Raw genomic sequence first — 19,667 nt, 5'->3', positions numbered from 1 at the left:
CTTCATTCTCTCTTTTTAAGTCTAGACTCAAAACTCACTTGTTCAAAACAGCTCATCCCACATAACACTCTGCTATTTCAAATGTGTTTTATGTCTTATGATTGTGTAAATTGCTTGCTTTTATTATTCTGCTGTGTACAGTGTCCTTGAGTGCTCTGAAAGGCGCTTTCAAATAAAATGTAGTATTATCATTATTTTTATTATTATGTGACCCACCTTTTTCTGGATCAAGGGGATCGAGCTTCCCGTCTGCATGGCCACCTGCTGGGCCACGCTCTTCAGCTGCTGGGAGGCGTTGTTCGGGCCTTTCAGGTTCTGCTGGGAGACCTGGATCTGCTGCTTTGGGACCTGCTGCTGTGACACCTGGACCTGCTGCTGTGACACCTGGACCTGCTGCTGCTGGGACTTGGTGACCTGGTTGATGACCTGCTGCAGCTGACTCGGATCCAGAGCTGCGCTGTGAGCCGGTTTGATCAGCTGGCCCTGCTGGAGCAGCTGGGCCGCCTCGGTGTCGGAAACCTGGACCACCTGCTGCTTGGTGAGCTGCTCCAGCAGCGCCTGCTGCTCCTCTGCCGTCAGCCCGGAGCTCTCCACCAGACTGCCGTCTGGCTGCACGTACAGGATGGTGGTGTTAGCCAGGTCGGTGAACTCCGTGGCCACCAGAATGCTCTGCTCCTCCGGCTGGCTCGGCAGTAGCTCCGCCAGCTGAGCCCCGGACGCCACCGGTACACTGTGGCCCAGCTGGTCGCCCTCCGTGCCGGACACGGGCTTCAGATTGCCGCTCTGGTTGCCGGCCGCCGCTACGTTCTCCCCGGGCTTGCTGCTGTGAGCAGCGGGGGTTGCTGGTGAGCCGTCCCCGGGCTGGGCGCTCAGGGCGGTGGGGGGCTGATCCGCGGCCCCCGACGACTCCGGGGCTGTTATTGTTCTGTCACCCTCGCTGTCCGCCATTTTGGCTGTGAGGTTGGCGTCAGTGCAGACACTCGGGGGATGAAACCAACCGGATCGATCGATCGATTACACCGAATAAATACTGATTTATGGACGTTGTGTGTGCACGAAGCAGAAACGCTCCGCGGGGATGAAGGACGACATTAACGGGAGCAGTGATACCGGGAGCGCTGACGGTTAGCGGGGGGAGATTTGAACTAGCCTAGCTTAGCCCGAGCAGGAGCGGGAGCGCGCATTTCCCGGAGCGGATCCAGTGTTTCACCGTGAAAAGATCCGGCGTGGGTCATCTTTAAAAAAGTTTAAAATCACTTTAAAAGTGTGTAAAATCACAGCCGAGTTTAGTTCACTGAAGATTAATAGAAAATAAAATCGCATTTACATTAAAGATACCCTAAGCGTTTTAAAATAAAGACATTTTGACGAAAAGCTGTTTGTGAGCAAACAGCACATTATGATTGATTAGAGAGTTTTGTATACCGGATATTTCACTAATTTCATCTTTATATTGATTTACTTTTATAAATGTATCTCCAGAAAACACATACACAAAATCAAGTTAAATTAATCCAGTCATTCATTTTTCACCAGTTTTACTCGTCTGTTCCAGTTAAAAATATTTGTTAATCTGATCCAGTTTCCTTGTTTTCCAGTCAGCTGTCGTCGAGTTTCCGTTTCCGGTCATTAAATTCTGAATGTTTATGTTTATTTATTAATTATAAGGCGGGAGATGGAGTTTTATCGGTGAAGTTTTAGTTTTACCCAGAATAAACAAACACCTAAAATAAAAATAAAAACCGGAAGCTGAGGGGAGCCGCAGCTTCTTGATGCTTGTGACCAGCAGGTGGCGCAGTTTGCGGATGGCCTCGGTGGAAGCAGTCACGCAGGGCGATGTCACCTGTCCGATCCCCAACATCCAGCTGCACCAAAAACACCTGGATCAACATCTGCGCGGCCTCGTTTGCGGGCAGCTTTCGGTGAGATGTCACGATCTCCTTCACGCGCCGGTGTTAGCCAGCGTGCTAACAGCGTTCGACACTGATGCTAGCCCGGACACTTATGTGTAAACAACGCGGTGACTGTTTGTTTATTTAATTATTTCTTTGTTTGTTCACTTCGTTTTGGGGATATTTATTCTCAGTTGTCACCTTCCACAGAAGCTTACCGAGCTAACATCAGCCTTTTGCAGCGTCAAACCAAACTCCGTTCAGTAAACGGCCATTTTTAAGATCCGCTGAGTTTGGAACACAAGAACAGAAGCTTAAGGGAAACCAAGACTTTCCATAACATCCAGCAAACGGTTCTGCTTTATTTGGCACAAGTCTGCTCCACCGAACAGGCTTTAAATCCGGTTAAATTTCAACGTTTGTTCAGGCTGGTCGCTTTCAAACTGCAGATTCACCTTTATTGTTATTTTAATGAAGAGTAGAATGACGTCGCTGGCTCCTTTATATTGCGTCTGCGCGGCGTGTAGCTGCCAGATGTCGAACCGCAAATATGTTTTTGGCGTAAAGGCTCATTGATAATTGATCGGGAATAGGGACTTTCATGGCGTCCACGCCGAACTCCACTTAACAAACGGAGATTTTACTGTGAATCCGCCTCAGCGAAAATTAGATCAGTGTTCAGCAGCACCGTTTGAGCTTGGCTAGCGTTTTTTTTTAATTCGGTGTCTGTTTGATCCACTGAGCTGCCGTACTATCGGTGCTTCAGGGCGCCGCCCTCGCAGACTGGTGAAGGGTTAAAGATTAAAACCCTGACGGTAGTGGCGATCCCAGAACAGCCAGAAGGTTCTAAACAGATATTCACTGAACTCTTTGGTCCAGGCTCCTGCAGGTGATGAGCAGGTTTTTCACCTGTCCTCAGGTGTATTTCTGTGTTGTTGTTTTTTGCTAGGATCAGCTGAGTTCACCTCGGTAGTAACATGGCTGCTCAGCTGGCCCCGCAGTCTGTCCTGAGGGAGTTCTGCCCACTCTACTACCTGCTGAATGCCATCCCAGCCAAGGTATGTACCTGTCGAGGTGTGGATGATGATGATGATGGTGTCAGAGATGAAGCTGAGGGGTCCCCTGTTTCCCTGCAGGTGCAGCGGGGCTTCAGGTCAGTCCTGGTTTACCTGACAGCTTTGGACAGTAGCAGTGACTTCCTGGCTGTGGGCAGCAGCATTGGTATGCTCTACCTGTACTGCCGCCGGCTCGCACACCTGAACAAATACAGCTTAGAGGTGAGAGGTCTTTTCCTACAATACTTAGATACTAAGTGTTGGGGAGGTTTATGTGGACTTCTGTCAGACAGGCAATGGCACACAGGTGATGTCAGATAGCTGGCAGGTTAAATAAAGACAGAAATTATATTTGGATTCTTTAAACGGGTACTTTTGCATCTGCATGATGCGCTCAGACTTTCATTAACTCGTTTACACTGATGCAGGTGTGCTCAGACAGGTGACAATCATATCCTGCAGTCATGTGACCAGTGATGCATTCAGGTTCAGGTGTTACAGGTTACATTTGGTTCAACCTCAGACTCTCCTGGAGCCACCTGTGAGAGCTTGAAAAGGTTTGAACAGGAGTGAGACGCACCGAGACAGATCACATGATAAAAACATGTTGCAGTGCATGGTGAGATGTTTGTTCACCACAGACAGGACAGGTAACAAGTTCACACCTGGAAGACCGAGAGACAGGTGACTGCTTTTGACCTGTGTGTGTGTGTGTAACAGGGGAAGTATGATGCAATCACAGCTGTGAAGCTGCTCAGCTGCTTTGATGACCTGGTTGCTGTAGGAACCTCTTCAGGACGGGTTGCAGTCTTTCAGCTGGTATCTCCGCTTCCTGGTCGCAACAAACAGGTAAGAAGATTGATTGACAATGAACGCTGTTGTTACCCCCTCTGCCTCTGTGCACCCGTGTCACACACACACACACACACAGCTGTCTGTCTCTGTGCAGCTGCGGCGTTTCGATGTTGTCGGCCTCCATAAAGGCACTGTCACAGCGTTGGCGTGGAGCACAAACGGGATGAAGCTTTTCTCCGGTGACGATAAAGGACGAGTTGTGTTCACCTCTCTGGACCTGGACCAGGTAAATACCCACACTGCCTCCGTCCTTTCCATTGTAACACACCCGCCCTTACGCCGTGTGTGTGCGTCCGTGCAGGGGGTGTGTAAGCCTGTGTTGCTGCTGGAGGAGTCCTCAGGTGTGGTTCAGATGGAGTATAGTCACCAGGTGCTGCTGGTATCAACGCAGCAGAGATCCCTGCTATACTGCACACAGAAACAGGAAGTGCTACAGCTGGGCACCAAGCCCCGCAAGAGGTAACCCCAGACCCCACCTATCCCCATCCCCTTACCCCATCCTCATCTCACCTCCTGTTGCAGATGTGTGTCGTATTTTGAAATAAATTTTTACCCGTTGCCATAGCGACCAGAGAGCATTAAGTGGCAGAGAGGAGGGTGTCAGTGTTGTTGCCGCATTTCAGGAGGATGCTGCTAATAAAATTACACAATTACACAGTGAATTTGCGTTTATTATTATATTTACAAAATGCCACAGTTTTTGTCTTGGTCGTGTCCTTTTATTTTCTTATATTTGTCTGCCACACCTTAAAGGCCGGTCCGTGAAAATATTGTCTGACATTAAACCGGTCTGTGGCCCAAAAAAGTTTGGGGACCGCTGTTGTAAGGTAAAGACCCTAAAATTTTACCGGTTACTGATTTAGTGGTACTCGTCTATATTATCTATACCTGTGCTCACTGGTGATACTCGTACACAGAAGCATCACTTGTACCTGTACTGATACTGTGGAATTTGTGTGCTGTTACAGCAGTGGACGGTTCGGAGCCTGTTTCCTACCTGCTCTCTGTAAACAGAGTGACCTTCAGGTGTTTGCTGCTCGACCTGGACTCAGACTGTGGAGGTCTGACATCAGAGGACAGGTGGAGGACACCCGGCTGCTCAAGCCCCTCTTTAACTCACAGGTACACTGGGAACACCAACACATACCTATACATATACACTGAAATTGATACACCTGTGTTAGTAACAGACCTGTTTTCTGTACACCTGCCTGACTCAGATACCTCAGTTTGAGTTGTTTCCTCGTCCTGACCCGATCGGAGGGTACCGTCCAGCAGACCGCCAGCTCGGGCTGCTTAGTTGTTTCCTGAAAGAGGGCTGGATCCTCAGTTGGAATGAGTACAGCATCTATGTCCTGGACTGTCTGAACCAGGTACTTCTGATTGAATGATGTGATCTTTAGGATAATGTGGGGTATGATTATTCATGACATTAAGGCTTTTAAATTAAATTCTGGACCAAACAGGGAGCAAGTAAAAGAGAAGCCAGTATGGGAAAAAATATGGGGGATAGGGTTTTTGAGGCAGTGTTAATTTTCACAATAAATTTGGACTTAGTTTCAGTCTTAATTTAGGCATCTACATTTTTTTCGTTTTAGTCTGTTTTCAGCTGACTAAATATCATAAGGTTATCGTAGACTGGAGGTTAAGTAATCTGACCAAAATATAAAATGTAAAAGTGTGTTGTGTTTTTACCGGCGACGGTTGCTCCACACGGTTTACAAACAGTCTTCTTTTACTTCACGTCAAATGTGTACTCTGGAATTGTGGGCGTCACATGACCAATATAGCAGCTTAACAGACAAGTTCTGAAAACCGCGTGCTTCTTTTTTCAAAGCAGCTCCATCTCTTAATAAGGACACAATACTGGTATGTCAACACCTTCGGCACTAACACAGAGCCAAAGTTTTACTTGTCCACAAAGTAGCCCAAATACTAACATGGCTAGCACAAACAAAGGCACTGTGCGGTCAAACTTTAGAACAAAGTTCAATAATATCAATATCACTGTTGAAATTGCAAAGGCTTTGACTGCACTGGAAAGTGACAGAGATAAGATGTAATGACCATATGCAGCACTGGGGCTGTGCGATATGACCAAATCTCATATCCCCATATGAGACATATATCGCAAAGTGGTGCACTTTCTGTAAATTCAGTGAATTTCGGCATGAAACGATATATTTTTAGATATAAGTTGTAACAGCTGATAGGTTTGTAGCTTGAACCTATCCGCTGGAACGTTGAGGACAATATAATTACACAGCGAAGCAAGACACGAGTAGGCAAAGTTCTTCATGTTACTCATGCATGAGGGAGTCCTGCCTGGAGCCGAGTGTTGTTCCACCACCTCCGTCAGACTCTCAGCCAGGCTCCCCATAGCACTCCTTTTATTGTGGTTACATGAATATGCATAGGGTCATTAACATATGACATCTTACATAGGTATACATGTGAACAAAGAATACTGTGTGTGTGTGTGTGTGTGTGTGTGTGTGTGTGTGTGTGTGTGAGGTCAAGGTGTGACCCTGTGAAGACTCCCCAAACGCTGGTGCCAGGAGCGGGTCCATCTGAACAAAAGGCTCTTATACTTAAACAGATATACGTGTGTTTGCTATACCATATATCAGCAAGAGAAGATACGACCTCTCCTAGGAGGTGTGTGATCTATGCCAGAACACTCTGTAGAGGGAGTGAACGCACTCCCCCTTCATGCTACTCAGAGCCGTTACAGACCTCCTAGGATGAGACATTCTTTCAATCTACAAATGATTATACACTTCTAAGCATATGTGGGTAAATATTTCTAAGCATAAATGACAATCAACAATACAAAACCTAACAACAGCCGCCATTTCCTTTGTAAGTATTTGTTACATGGCGTGCTGCAGGGAAAAGCCTGTTCTAACGTTTGAGTCTAAGGTTTATTTTGAGCACCTGACGACTCTTATTTGCTTCTCTTTCGTAAACTCTCTCCATACTCTGTGACGTAACTGAAGAAGCTTCTCGGATGAGAGGTGAAAAGTCTTCAAGCCACTTAAAGGAGTCCAGACGCTTTTCTTTCCAAGCTGCTTAGACTGCGATGACCTGGATGACTGAGAACCTTCAAACACATATTGCCGTACATTTTGTGAGGAACACCCTTCAACTGGTGCGGCAGTATGAAAAGGAATCATGGAAACTAGCGGATTATAGGAACCATCTCCGTTTCAACCTAAGATGCAGACAAAGTTGTTCCTAAGGGTTTACGCCTTGGATCCATGGTCAGGGGACATAGTTGATTTTTAGGGGGAGAATAAAATCAACTTCTAAGTGAAAGGATAAGACAGGTCCATTTCACTATAGATGACCTCCAGAACAAGATCAGCCAGACTCTGCAGGAACTGAAAACCCTCTCGTATTTTAGAAAAGGTTTACAAGTTTGTGGACAAGGCTCAGCAGGCCCAACTCTCTAAAAGAAAAGAGAGACAACGCAGGAAATTCCACACCTTGCTTTCTAAAACATACACTCCTCAGTCAGAACCTACACAACACAGAGAAGAACACACACCTGAGGACAGTCAGGAAAAATGGGTGAAGAACTTTTCAGACTGTAATCTCACTGAACCTGAAAAGAAAGTATTAGCCAAAGGACTCAATTTTGCCATTTCTCCACAACAGCTGCCCATAGTGGACCTCATCACAGCCACAGAAACTGCCATACGGATTAACAAATTATCACAGACAGAAGCAGAGCAAATCAGGATGAAAGTCCAGTGTCAAAGTCCCTCCGTCCAACAATACAACCTCACAATACAAGAAAAGAAGGCCGTCAGTTCCCTGAGCAAAGACCACAACATCACTATATTACCAGCTGATAAGGGAAGGTGCACCGTGGTCCTAAACCCTACGGATTACCACACAAAGATCACTACTCTCCTCAGTGACAACAACACCTACGAAGCCTTAAAGCGAGACCCCACAAGCAGCTACAAAAAGAAAGTTATAGCTTGCCTTCAGGACTTTGAAAAGGACAAAATCACTGACCGCCTTACATATCACCGCCTTTACCCAGGGGATGCCATACCCTGCATCTATGGACTTCCTAAAATCCACAAGGAAGCTGTCCCACTCAGACCCATGAGCAGCATAAACTCAGCCACTTACAACATTGCTAAACACCTTGCTACCATCCTTGCTCCTCTCGTGGGGAACACCCCACACCACATCAAGAACTCCACCGACTTCACCGACAAGGTCCAGAAACTTACCCTGGATCCAGATGAAACCATGGTGTCCTTTGATGTAGTCTCTCTCTTCACTTGCATACCCACCACGGAGGCCGTGGAGACTGTCAGAAAACAACTACAAGAAGACAGCTCCTTGGAGGACAGGACCAACTTCACACCCGATCAGATCTGCACACTGTTAGACCTCTGCCTCACCACTACATATTTCAAGTACAACGAAGGCTTCTACAGACAAAAACATGGCTGTGCCATGGGCTCCCCCGTGTCACCTATTGTAGCCAACCTTTACATGGAGGAAGTGGAAAGGAAGGCTCTTGGCTCTTTCAAAGGAAGAGTACCCAGCCACTGGTACAGATATGTGGACGACACCTGGGTCAAAATCAAGACACAAGAAGTGGAATCCTTCACTGCGCACATTAACGCTGTGGATAAAAACATCAAGTTCACCAGGGAAGACACAAAGGACAACTGTTTGCCTTTCCTGGACTGCGCTGTGCACATTGAAGAGAACGGCAACCTCAACAGCGAAGTTTACGGGAAGCCCACACACACGGACCAGTACCTCCTCTTTGACTCCCATCACCCTCTGGAACACAAACTTGGAGTAATCAGGACCCTACACCACCGGGCAGAACATGTTAAAAAGAAGGAACACACACATGTAAAGGAAGCACTCAAAACGTGCGGCTATCCTAAATGGGCGTTCTTAAAGTCAGCAAAGAGGCACAGAAAAGAAGACCAGACACCAGCGAGGGAGGATAAGAAAGACAAACATAAAAATATTGCAGCCGGTGTATCGGGAAAACTCAGGAGCATCTTCTCAAAGCACAACATCCCAGCAACACACTCGGAGACAAACTGGTTCATCACGAAGACAAAACGCTAAAACACAAACTTAACAATGTGGTGTATGCTGTACAGTGCAGCGAGGAATGCTCAGACCTCTACATTGGAGAGACCAAACAGCCACTTCACAAGCGCATGGCACAACATAGAAGAGCCACCTCCATGGGACAAGACTCAGCAGTCCATCTGCATCTAAAGGTCAAAGGTCACTCTTTCGAGGATGCCAATGTTCACATTTTGGACAGAGAGGACAGATGGTTTGAAAGAGGAGTGAAAGAAGCCATCTATGTCCACTGTGAGCGACCATCTTTGAACAGAGGTAGAGGATCATCAGGGGGTCCTTTTGTCCCTCTGTGGGGGGAAACTCCCACTAGGTTTAAATCTGGGACTCTCCACCATTTGATTCTAGAAGAAGCTTCTCAGATGAGAGGTGAAATGCCTTCAAGCAACTTAAAGAAGTCCAGACGCTTTTCTTTGCAAGCTCCTTAGACAACATCCATCTTAAAAAGTAGCATCTTAATAACATTTCCCATATTTCTGAACTGCTTTGTGTTTTGGATTAATTTTGCATAAATCTGAATCTTCTGAGCGTTCTGTGAATGTTGTTTAAATTTCTAACTGATCTGTGTTCTTAAGGTGATCATTGGAGCTTTGGAGAGCAGCGGAGACATCGTGTCTGTCTCCTGCTGTGACAACGAGATCTTCGTCCTGAAAGGAGATCGTGACATCATCCGCCTGTCCAATAGCCCCGAGGGTCTTGCCTCCAACTGTGAGCAACTCCAGCACTACCAGTATAATATCACAGGAGCATAATACTGCCACTACTACTAATAAAAGCCCATTGCCAGTATAATCTCACCAATTCTCTTTTTCACATACCCTCATTCTGTCTGTCAGTGTTGGACCTCTCTGTCTGTCTGTCCTCACCCTTGACCACACCCACCATCCTCCGATCAGTCGGATCAGTGGAAATTGCTCAGCCAATCAGAACCATGGCCATCATTACAGAGGGAGGGGGAAGAGAGGATGGCGAAGGAGGGGAGGGTGGACAGGAGAAAGCAGAGGAAGAAGAGGAGGGAGGAGTGGAGGAAGTGGAGGAGGCAGAGGAGGAGCAGCAACTGGGGGTATGGCTGCTGCTGTGGTTTACCTGGATTCCTGGGACAGCCTGCAGTAACCATACCTGTCCTTTCTGTTAGGGTAACCAGGTGTGTTTGGTTGTGATTCCAGGTGACTGAGCTTGGCCAGCTGTCCGGTTTGTTCACAAGTAGCTCTCGAAGCCGCAGCAGTTCCGTCACTTCATGGGACAGTCTCCATGGAAACGCTCCAGCGAGTGGTTCTTGCGAGCTGACATCCAGACGTTACAGCACCCCCCTGGGTCAGGAGCAGATGCAACAGGAGCTGGTGGTAAAGCCCATCAGAGTGAAGAAGAAAAAGAGGCGACGACAAGGCAAGTGTGACTCCTCCCACTCTGTAAAGCGTTTTACCACTTTATGACCAATGTGACTCTGTGACGAGTACACAGAGCAACAGTTTAAACAGGAGATCAGACAGACAGGTGAGTGTGTGATTCTGACCTATCTCTCTCTCCTCAGACAGCGGTGGTGCGACCCGCCTCTCTGAGAGCAGCTGTTCAGACTCCATGTTTGTAGTTCAGGACGGGAGTGTCAGTGACGGAGGAAGTGGAACTCCTCTGAGCGACCGGGCCTCCCTCGTTGGAGTGGATTTTCAGAACGAGAACTCTCCAGAACACCACCCAAATCAGGGCCCCTGGGAGACGAGAGTCTCAGAGAGAGGCATGAAGGAAGAAGAGGAGGTGGAGGCTTCTTCCCACCAGACTGGGTGAATATCTGAAGATGGTGTTGTTCTGTCTGATCTGCACCACCTGCTGACCGGATTTTCTCTTCCTCCTGTTTCAGCTCCCTGCTCCTCCCAGGCCTGGAGAACCACCCGAACCCTGGTGCTGAGGTCGTACCCCCAACACCTGATGTGGATCTGCTGCTGGAGTGCACCTTCTCCTACATGCAGAACACTGAGGAAGCAGAGGAGTTGCCAGATCGTCAGCCGGTGGAGGCTGACGAGTTTCTTAGCCCTCTGATTGGGCCGGAGGAGGAGGTGTGTCTAAGCTGAAGGTTCTGACAAACATTCATGAACATGTGACTTGTGTGTAAATACAGCTGCTGTTACAGCTGAGGCCCACCTACATTTCCAGGGATCACACCTGCTCAGTCATCCCCTGTGTTTTGGCAAGATGTATCAGTAAGAGTTTCTATTAGTAATGGTATCAGTATCAATAAAGTCTTAACAGGTCAGGGTTTGAGCCTGAAACTCGTCTGTGGATCTGCGTGTTTAGCACAGGTGAAGTTAATTTTCCCCCTGTGCATTTAGGACGATGTCCTGGCGGCCTCTGCTGGTATGGCAGACCAAATGTTCCACTCTACCGTGTCCAATTTGGACAGGAAGCCCAGTTTGTCCAGCGATGAAGACGATGACATTTACAGCCACATGCTCCCCCCTGCTGGTAATGCTGTGGACACCCTCACCTGCCTGACCAATCCAACGGAGAATTCGCAAGACCAGGATGGCCAGGAGAGAGACCGGCTCAAACCCGACCAGGTTAGACAGAAACCTGACTAGGTGAGACTTACACCTGTGCAGAGAATCCTTCATGTCTCCTACGAATGTGTCTTTTAGTTGGCGGAAAGCTGGATGGGGTACTCAGGACCAGGATGTGGGATACTGAGCCTGCAGGTGACGGACAGGTAGGCTCTCTTGATCCCTCAGGTGATGAGTAGGTGAGTGCAGATGTGTGACAGGTGTTCCTTTTCAGGTATGTGTGGTGTCTGGACTTTAAAGGTGGGCTGTTCTGCAGCCCTCTGCCTGAAACTGGACTCACTTGGCAGCGCTTTGAGGATAACGTCCACCAGATGGCATTATCGCCTTCAGGTAAGCGATAATGTCTTTACTTGCTGATGTCATTGTTGTTTTATAGTGAATATACTGTTTCCTGTGTAGGTGAATTATTTCCATATGACCGGTCTAACCCTGCAGGTAACCTGTTGTGGAAGGTGGAGCAGAAGAGCCTGACGGCGTTCGCGTGTGCTAAGTTTTCGGCGAAAGGAAAACGTCACTGGTACAAAGCTGTGGAGCAGGCGGCATTCATCGCTTTGAGTGATGACTCTGCCTGGATCGTCAGGACCAATGGGGATCTCTTCCTGCAGACAGGTAACTATGCACCTGTACAAATGGCTCTGCCTGAATGTCACAGTAAACTCTTTGTTTTTACAGAACTACAGCTGAAGCATTTCCTGTCTAACGTGTGAGCTTCCTGTCAGCTGATCCTTCAGAGGTCTGTGTTGGTGGATTAGTCTTCATGATGTCGCTGCAAACTTTTTTTTTTTTTTTTTTTTAAAACAAAGCAGTTGAGACACAAATATTATTCCACTTGCAACGTCATCAGTCACCTGAGTGCCTGAGCAGGTGTTCTCACCTCCTCTGATTGCAGGAAGTTCTAAACTCACTGAGAGGAAAAACGTGATTCTCTCTTTCTTCTTTTTTTTTTTTCCAACATCCATAACTTTATGTAAACACATACGGCTATAAAGTGTGTGACCAGCAGAGTGCGCCTTGCCATAGAGGTTTCACCTGCCTCCAGCTCTGCTGTCAGGAGAGACTAAGATTAAACAAAATCAAACCCAGATCAATAAAACAGGTTCTGAGGAGAGCTCTGCTCACTGTGACTGCTGAACATCAGTAAGGTCAGAGCTCCTCCTCTCCACCACACATGATCGATCTGCTCGACCCCATGACCATCGGTCATAAAACCGAACCAACGAAAAGCCACAGATCAGGCTGCTCTTAACCAAAAAGCCCGAGAGCTTAAACCAGGCTGACCCTTTACGTCAGATAAGCTCTGTAATGAAACTCTTACACTGTGTGTCTCAGGTCTGAGCGTGGAGCGGCCCTGCGCTCGCTCCATCAAGGTGGAGACCCCCTGCGTGTTCAGCCAGGTGTGTGTGCGGGCAGGTGTGGTGTGGGCCCTGAGCGAGCACCAAGCTTTATTCTACCGAGAAGGCCTGAACAGCTACTGCAGTGAGGGTGAGGGCTGGAAATACGACACCATCAGGTACTGTTGCCGTAATACTATCATAGGTCTGCAGTACTACTGTAATACTACTCTATTACTGCAGCAAGGGTAGAAAGTATAACATAATCATGCATAGAGATGGGAATTCTGGTTGCATTATCAATTTCATCGACTGTCATTGGCTCCAATTTGACACTCATCACCATCTCAAGCAGCATATCAAAAACATGACATTAATGCATATTAATGTCATGCTGTCAAATGTTTGTCGGAGGTGTTTCCGCTCTTTGTTGTGATCAGCGTTGGGGTCATTACTCAAAAAAGTCATTTTTCAAAGTAATGCAGTATGTTACTTAATTACTTCCAAGAGGAAATCATTCTTTACACTATTCGTTACATTACTTTGGCATTTCTCTGTAAAACAACCTGAAACACATTGTTAAACAGTAATTATGAGACAATATAAACTTCCAGCTACAGCCCCACACACCAACACAAATATCTGTCCTAATGAGGACACACACGTTTCTCTTAGTATTTGGGTATGAACACAAAGCTGACAGCACAAAGACACGTGAAAATGATTCATGTAGGCTCTTTACCTGACAATATAAAGTGAGTTGAGGCAACTGTTGTTTGGAGTTTTTATAAATATGCAAATTGGAAAAAAACGAGGCTGCAGCCTGACCGTTTGTTACCTGATGAAGTTCAGCAACAGCTGGCTTCACCGCAGCTCACAGTGCGTGGCTGGGGTCAGCTGTTACTCAGGCTTAGCCAAGAACCCAAAGTGACGCTAACTTAGTGTTAGCATGCTGTCTATGCAGTTGTGTTAGCAGCATTACACAGGTGCTTCAGTCTTGGATACAGATTTCCATTTTACCATTGCCATCTCATCCTTTTGTGCAATAAAAACAAGAGTTATGTCCATATCCGCGGGGGACACTCCCCGCTATTTTCCTCCTCCGAGAACTCAAACCAGCTGATTGTAGTACACGAGCTGATACCCTGATCAACAGGCAAGCTGACTAACGATTACAAGGAATTGAACTACTTAATCTTGTACTACTACTACTACTACTACTACTGTAATACTATTATACTACTACTATACTTCAGTAATACTATGACATTTGCATCAGGTGACAGCAGTCAACTTGAGGCACTTTACACAGTTCACACTAAAATATTAGAGAAGAAACAGAGCAACAATCAATGCCTACGAGCAGCACTCGGTGACAGCGGAGAGGAAGAACTCCCATTTAACAGGAAGAGACCTCTGACAGCTGTTGGATGTGAGAAGGATTTTGAATCTATTTTTGGACCCGGTGAAGAGAAGCTGGTGTGGGAGAAACACTGTCTTTCTGGAAGCGGTGTGAACTAGCAACACAGGTACACACCATCAGGTACACTCCTCACCACCTGTGTATGTGTGTGTGTCACAGTGAGGCTCAGGGTCTGGAGCTGATGTGCGTTGCCCTGGGAGACGGTGGGACGGCATGGGCTCTGGATGCCAGCGGCAGCCTGTGGTTTCGGACTGGCGTGTGTTCGTCCAGACCGCAGGGCGAGGATGATCACTGGTGGCAGGTGAGCCTTAGCGTCTGTACGACAGACTGTATGTTAACGATGACAGCCAAAGAGGTTTCCATCATTAGGGTCTCTGTTGGAGGCATTCTGGTTCAGCCCGTGTCTCTCCTTCAGATCAGCATCTCGGACTACGTGGTCTTCGATCAGGGCAGTCTGTTCCAGACCCTGCTGCAGGCCACGCAGAGTGTTGCCACGGTAACCAGAGCACCCATGGAGCGCGTTGTGGCCTTCCTGTCACAGTACTCCCAGTGCCAGCCAAGCCTGGTCAGCGCCAATGCCAGCGGAGTCTGGGTGGCCTCGGGCCAGAACCAGCTTCACCTAGCACGTGGCAGCCTCGTGGGTTAGTAAAGTCCAATAGAGTCCAGTAAGCTCTAGCTGGCTCTAGGCTGATTTGTCTTTTCGTCTCAGGAACTTTCTGGCAGAACGTAGTTCCCAGAGGAACCGTCTCTGCCACCAGGTGGACCTTCATCACATCTTCAGCGGTGCCTCACAGAGAAGGTAACACAGCTGGACACACCCATACCTGAGCCCTGTACCAAGCATAACCCTACCCCGTGTCACCTGATTTTCAGGTACCTTCCTGTGGCTGGCTCAGAGCAGGAAGGACTTGTTCTGCGTTTGGGATCAGGATGGAGAGCTCCGCCCCTCATCAGTCCTTTTACCACCTGAGGTAAACACACCTGCCACTTGTCTGTGTCTTAAGGGTTACCTGTGTCTTCATCTCATGGCATGCTGTGTGCGCTCAGGTGGAGCTGACTCACCTGTCCGCCTGCCGGGACGCTCTGTGGGGGCTGGACACGCACGGCCGGGTCAGCATTCGGACTCTGTCCCCGTCCTGCCCTGTCGGACTGCATTGGACCCCCCTGGACCTGAGCCAACTCGGTGCGTACCTGAACTCACTCTGATACTTCTGTGTGCGAGTGGGCGAGCCCATCAGATCAAAGCTCAAAACTCATTGGCTGATGAGTTGTGACTGCCAAGCTGTAATTTAAAACAAACAAAATGTGTCAGTGGGGGTGTCCAAATTCAGGGGCTGCATCCTCCTGAGGCCGCATTTGTAGACCGATTACGTCACAGCGACGCGACGAAGGCTGTCTCAACTCGTAGACTCCTCCGAATCCGGCCGACAAGTGCGTCCTCCTTTTCCCCAGATTTGAAAGATGGGTCGGGCGTGTCCTTCGTTGCCCACCATATCCCAGAATTCATAGCGTGGCCCAGCCAGTTCCAGTTTTCAACAATGGCAGGCGTTGTAATATTACTCTTATTACTCTTATTGGGTCACAAAATAAACTTTTAAGATATTTTCACAATGTAGCTGTGTAAACTTCAAATATCTGCTCGGTTTATCAAGACATCACGTATTTGCAAAAGTGCTCCGACGTTTTCGGCGACGTCTGTTACCCACCAGCTCGACAGCTAGCCAGGGCGATAACAGCAAACTCCCCGCACATCGTTTTCAAACCCCCGCGCACTTTCACTACTCAGGTTAAACATGAGTCACTTGGATAACTTAAAAATGTTATTGTTTGGCTTTTTTCAGTGTTTTATTCGTTCCTGAGTAAATCGGTTTGGCTGAGATTATAGTTCTAGTTTTCACACAGCTGAATAAACATCAAACAGAAAACTGATTAATCAGAAGTGTGAGACGGTCGAGTTTACTCCAGTGTCCTGTTATATTTTAGACAGCAAGGAGCAGACGGCCGAGTTTATTAAATTCCACCGAGACAGCGGTGACGCTAATCTGAAACCTACACCGTCCAATTTCACAGCCGTTTACTTCCGGCCTACCCGACCTTCTGAGGACCTGGCCCACGTAGAATGTGAAGGACGGGTCCGCAAGAGATGCAGCCTCTATTATATAACAAACCTAAAAACAGGAAGCAGCGACACACTTCCTGTTCCTTTTATTCACGTTTTTGTTTCATGATTTTTGCATTTCTTCTCAACAAGGAAACTTTATTTGTGACAAATGAGTGAACATTAACGTGATTCTAAAAACTGCTGTGAAAGAGATCAGCAAGAAACACGCACACATATACACACACACACACACACACACACACACACACAGCAGCTGTGTTTCTGTGTCACACTGACAGTTGGAACTTGTGTAACAGGGCGGCACTTCATAGGTCAGTGTGTGTGTCTGTGAGTGTGCGTCACACTGTGACCTGTCTCAGATGTCCGGTCTGTTTTTAGCCCACTGACCTTCTCACTATCTCAGGTCACATGACTGGCGTCCTCTCTGGAGTCAGCGGTCTCTTGTAACATTTCAGTTTCACGCAGAGAAAAACACAGCGACTTCAGACGGGTGTTGGTTGCTAAAACAACAGTTACTGTTTGTTTTGAAGCTGGGAGAAAGTCTTTTAGCTCCTCCCACCAGCTCACACAGATCCAATGAGAATCTTATTTACAAAGAACACATGATGTCACACACTTTGTGTTGTCACATGTTCTTTCTTTATTAAAAAATGATAAACTCGTGTGTGTGTGTGTGTGTGTGAGTGTGTGTGTGATCACAAATGAGTGATTTAACTGAACTATCAGTTTGTCAAGCCTTCCCGTGTCTGGTCAGGTTTCCAGTGGTTAGCACTGCTGCCTCACAGCAAGGTCCCGAGTTCAATTCCACCACCCGGGTTTCTGTGTGCAGTTTGCATGTTCTCCCTGTGTTTGTGTGGGTTCTTTCCGGGTACCCCGGCTTCCTCCCACAGTCCAAGAACACGCAGTTAGTGGGGCTAGGTTAAGTGGTAACACTAAATTGCCTATGGGTGTAAGTGTGAATGGTTATCTGTCAACAGACAACAGCCTGGCGACCTGTCCACGGTGCCCCCCCGACCCCAAGAAAGGATCAAAATGTTCTACTGTTACTTTGAAAAATAAAAAGGGTTTTCAGGTCGTGTTTAATCTGTGCTCCTTGGTCAGGCTCAGACCAAACTGCTCTGTTTTTCATATGAGTCCAGGAGAAGGTTTCAATGTTTCCCTTTGTCACGATGAGCTCAGGTAAGACGTTACCTGTGTGTTACAGGAAGTGTGCGTCTGGTGAGCGTGAGCTGTGGCAGTCAGAACGTCTGGGCCGTGGACAGCCGAGGAGTCGTTTACTTCAGAGTCGGGACGCAGCCGCTCAATCCCAGCATGATGCTACCGGCCTGGATCCAGATCGAACCACCTGTACAGGTAACATCGACCCACAGGTAAACCCGCCTAACTTCAGCAGGGTCATTTTCAGGTGCTTTGAATACTAAGTGCTTGTATCAATATGAGCCGAGTCGTATAAAGTGTGTAGAGTAGAAAAGCTCTTCATAAGAAGTCTGTGCAGGTTCTCAGTCGCCCAGGTCATCGTAGTCTATGGAGCTCAGAAAGACAAATGTCTGTATTTCATTCATTTGACCTCAGTTAGTCACATGATAGGGTGGGGCTAGGTCTCACAGTGGTTCACCAGAAGCCATGGCTGATTGTGACCCACACCTGTTTTGACAGCTTGGCTCGTGTGATTAGGTAGAGGATCAATAGTTGGTCCATGACCCTTTTGGGGGGGGACACTCCCATAGGGCTTAGCATCTGGACTGCACCAGTTGCTCTCAGTAGTCAAGAAGCTTCTCGGATGAAACGTCTTCAAGAAACTTGAAGAAATCCAGACACTTTTCTTTCAAAGCTCCTTCGACTCTATGTAAGAAGTCCATTTACCATTCGTTTAAACCTCTCTCACGCCTCGTTCTCTCCACCTGTAATTTTCCCTTTATTAACTTCCTGTTTCCTGAAGGTAAAGCCTCAGAAGCAGTGACACTTGTCCAGGTGACTGTGATGTCTTGTCTTTGCAGCCGATCGGAGTGCAGCTGATGAGCATTCAGACGAGTCCTAATGACAGGCTCCTCTGGGCGCTCGACAACAGAGGAAGCGTTTTCGTCAGGACCGGGCTCAGCGACGAGATGCCCGTTGGGACAGAGTGGGAGCTGGTTCCAGGTACTCACCTGTGTGACGTCATCACCCGCCTACACCTGTCTGTCTGTGAGTGTGTCTCACTGTGTGTGTGTGTGTGTGTGTGTGTGTGTGTGTGTGTGTGTGTGTGTGTGTGTGTGTAGGTCTGGCTGTGAGTCAGCTAGTCCTCAGCTGTCGGACTGCGTGGGTTCGTTGCGTAAACGGAGATCTGGCTCGCCGCTACGGCGTCTCTGAACGAAACCCAGCCGGAGATTACTGGAAGAAGATCCCTGGGAATGCCAGCTGGTTCACCGGTAAGACTGGTTTATTCTGTTTTATACTGGTGCACCGATACTTGACACAGCTGTGTCTCAGGTGTGTTTCTCCCTCTCTGCAGTCACTCCAGAGGATGAGTTGTGGGCAGTGACTCAACTTGGCGGATTGTCCCATCGGCTGACGAAACTCCTCCCACAGACGACCCTCAGACCCCCCCCCTCAAGCCCCGCTCTTGGAGGGGATGATGTTGATGACGAATGGGAGCTCATCTAACCTGTGACATCACAGCGTCGCCTGACAGTGCTGTGACACATCAGTGACAGCACTTCCTCTTCCTTAGGGACAGACAGGATGTGACATCACATCTGGGCTTCCTGTGATGGCTGCCACTCAGGTAGGCCAGGTCGTTGCTGGGAAATGAAGTGAATGTTTTATTTAGGTTTTAACAGGAAGCACTTTAATTGCAGAAGGGAGGGGCGGGGTGCCCCCTGAGATCAGTCCTGATTGGATCTATTCTACTTGGTTCTTTTTTTAACTTATTCTAACGGGGTCATTGTAAATAGAGATGTTAAAGGGATGTGTCACTGACTTGAAGCGGCTCCATTTTCTTCCTCCAAGGCTCATTAAAAGTCGTAGTTACCATGGTATAGACAGAAGCTCCGCCCACTAACACAGCAGCATGAAAACATGTAAAAATCCTCCGGAGACTGAATCAAAAACAGAAATCGGGACTCTAATGGACAGCAGTGTAGTTCTGGTGTTGGCCCAGGTGTCTAGTGGACCTTTAAGCACCGCCTGATTGTCTCTGACAGTGTTGCCATGGGATCTTAAGCAGCTGTGATGTCATCCTGTGTAGACTGATTGGACAGAGTCAGTGTAAACTCACCTGTTGTGTTTCATCCATTAACTTAATAAACACATTTAAACACTG

The 19,667-nt window shown here is 47.7% G+C and overlaps 2 protein-coding genes and 1 pseudogene across 3 annotated transcripts in view; 2 read left to right on the top strand and 1 right to left on the bottom strand.

The window, feature by feature from the left end:
* The window catches only part of znf839 (zinc finger protein 839), an 11,626-nt gene extending 9,564 nt beyond the window's left edge, over positions 1 to 2,062 (bottom strand). Inside the window, exon 1 of the mRNA XM_085257960.1 lies at positions 217 to 2,062. Coding sequence (XP_085114086.1) covers positions 217 to 948 — 732 coding nt within the window. The 5' untranslated portion in view covers positions 949 to 2,062. The remainder of the gene's footprint in view (positions 1 to 216) is intronic.
* tecpr2 (tectonin beta-propeller repeat containing 2) lies at positions 1,720 to 19,667 on the top strand. 2 transcript variants are annotated; one of them, XM_085257959.1, is made up of 27 exons: positions 1,770 to 1,922; positions 2,842 to 2,950; positions 3,029 to 3,169; positions 3,668 to 3,796; positions 3,897 to 4,028; positions 4,104 to 4,261; positions 4,771 to 4,924; positions 5,023 to 5,175; positions 9,514 to 9,646; positions 9,775 to 10,001; positions 10,105 to 10,324; positions 10,470 to 10,716; positions 10,794 to 10,989; positions 11,263 to 11,490; positions 11,569 to 11,636; positions 11,705 to 11,820; positions 11,926 to 12,099; positions 12,820 to 13,000; positions 14,404 to 14,545; positions 14,660 to 14,885; positions 14,954 to 15,043; positions 15,118 to 15,215; positions 15,292 to 15,427; positions 17,571 to 17,719; positions 18,364 to 18,505; positions 18,625 to 18,774; positions 18,858 to 19,667. In XM_085257959.1, the coding sequence occupies exons 2-27, from the start codon at positions 2,870 to 2,872 to the stop codon at positions 19,007 to 19,009; spliced, it is 4,023 nt and encodes a 1,340-aa protein (XP_085114085.1). In that variant the 5' UTR covers positions 1,770 to 1,922; positions 2,842 to 2,869; the 3' UTR covers positions 19,010 to 19,667. The 2 variants fall into 2 exon arrangements, 1 of the variants encoding a protein (XP_085114085.1); XR_014890024.1 differs by lacking the exon at positions 18,858 to 19,667 and having other exon boundaries at positions 1,720 to 1,922; positions 17,571 to 17,736; positions 18,625 to 18,763.
* On the top strand, positions 5,184 to 9,495 carry LOC146551666 (uncharacterized; annotated as a pseudogene).

Source organism: Mchenga conophoros, linkage group LG19, assembly GCF_057382185.1.
Source record: "Mchenga conophoros isolate Kocher_MC1m ecotype Shallow Benthic linkage group LG19, M_conophoros_male_GT1.1, whole genome shotgun sequence".
In the NCBI taxonomy this organism is placed as follows: Eukaryota; Metazoa; Chordata; class Actinopteri; order Cichliformes; family Cichlidae; genus Mchenga; species Mchenga conophoros.
Note: the sequence above shows the minus strand (reverse complement) of the source record. Positions and strands in the feature narration are given on the sequence as shown.

What these genes read in the sequence shown, in the direction of transcription:
- tecpr2 (XM_085257959.1), top strand. Translation starts at nt 2,870, where the DNA reads ATGGCTGCTCAGCTGGCCCCGCAGTCTGTCCTGAGGGAGTTCTGCCCA. An exon ending in ACCGGCTCAAACCCGACCAG is followed by an intron (nt 11,491 to 11,568) that starts GTTAGACAGAAA and finishes TGTGTCTTTTAG; the next exon opens with TTGGCGGAAAGCTGGATGGG. An exon ending in CCTGGACCTGAGCCAACTCG is followed by an intron (nt 15,428 to 17,570) that starts GTGCGTACCTGA and finishes TGTGTGTTACAG; the next exon opens with GAAGTGTGCGTCTGGTGAGC.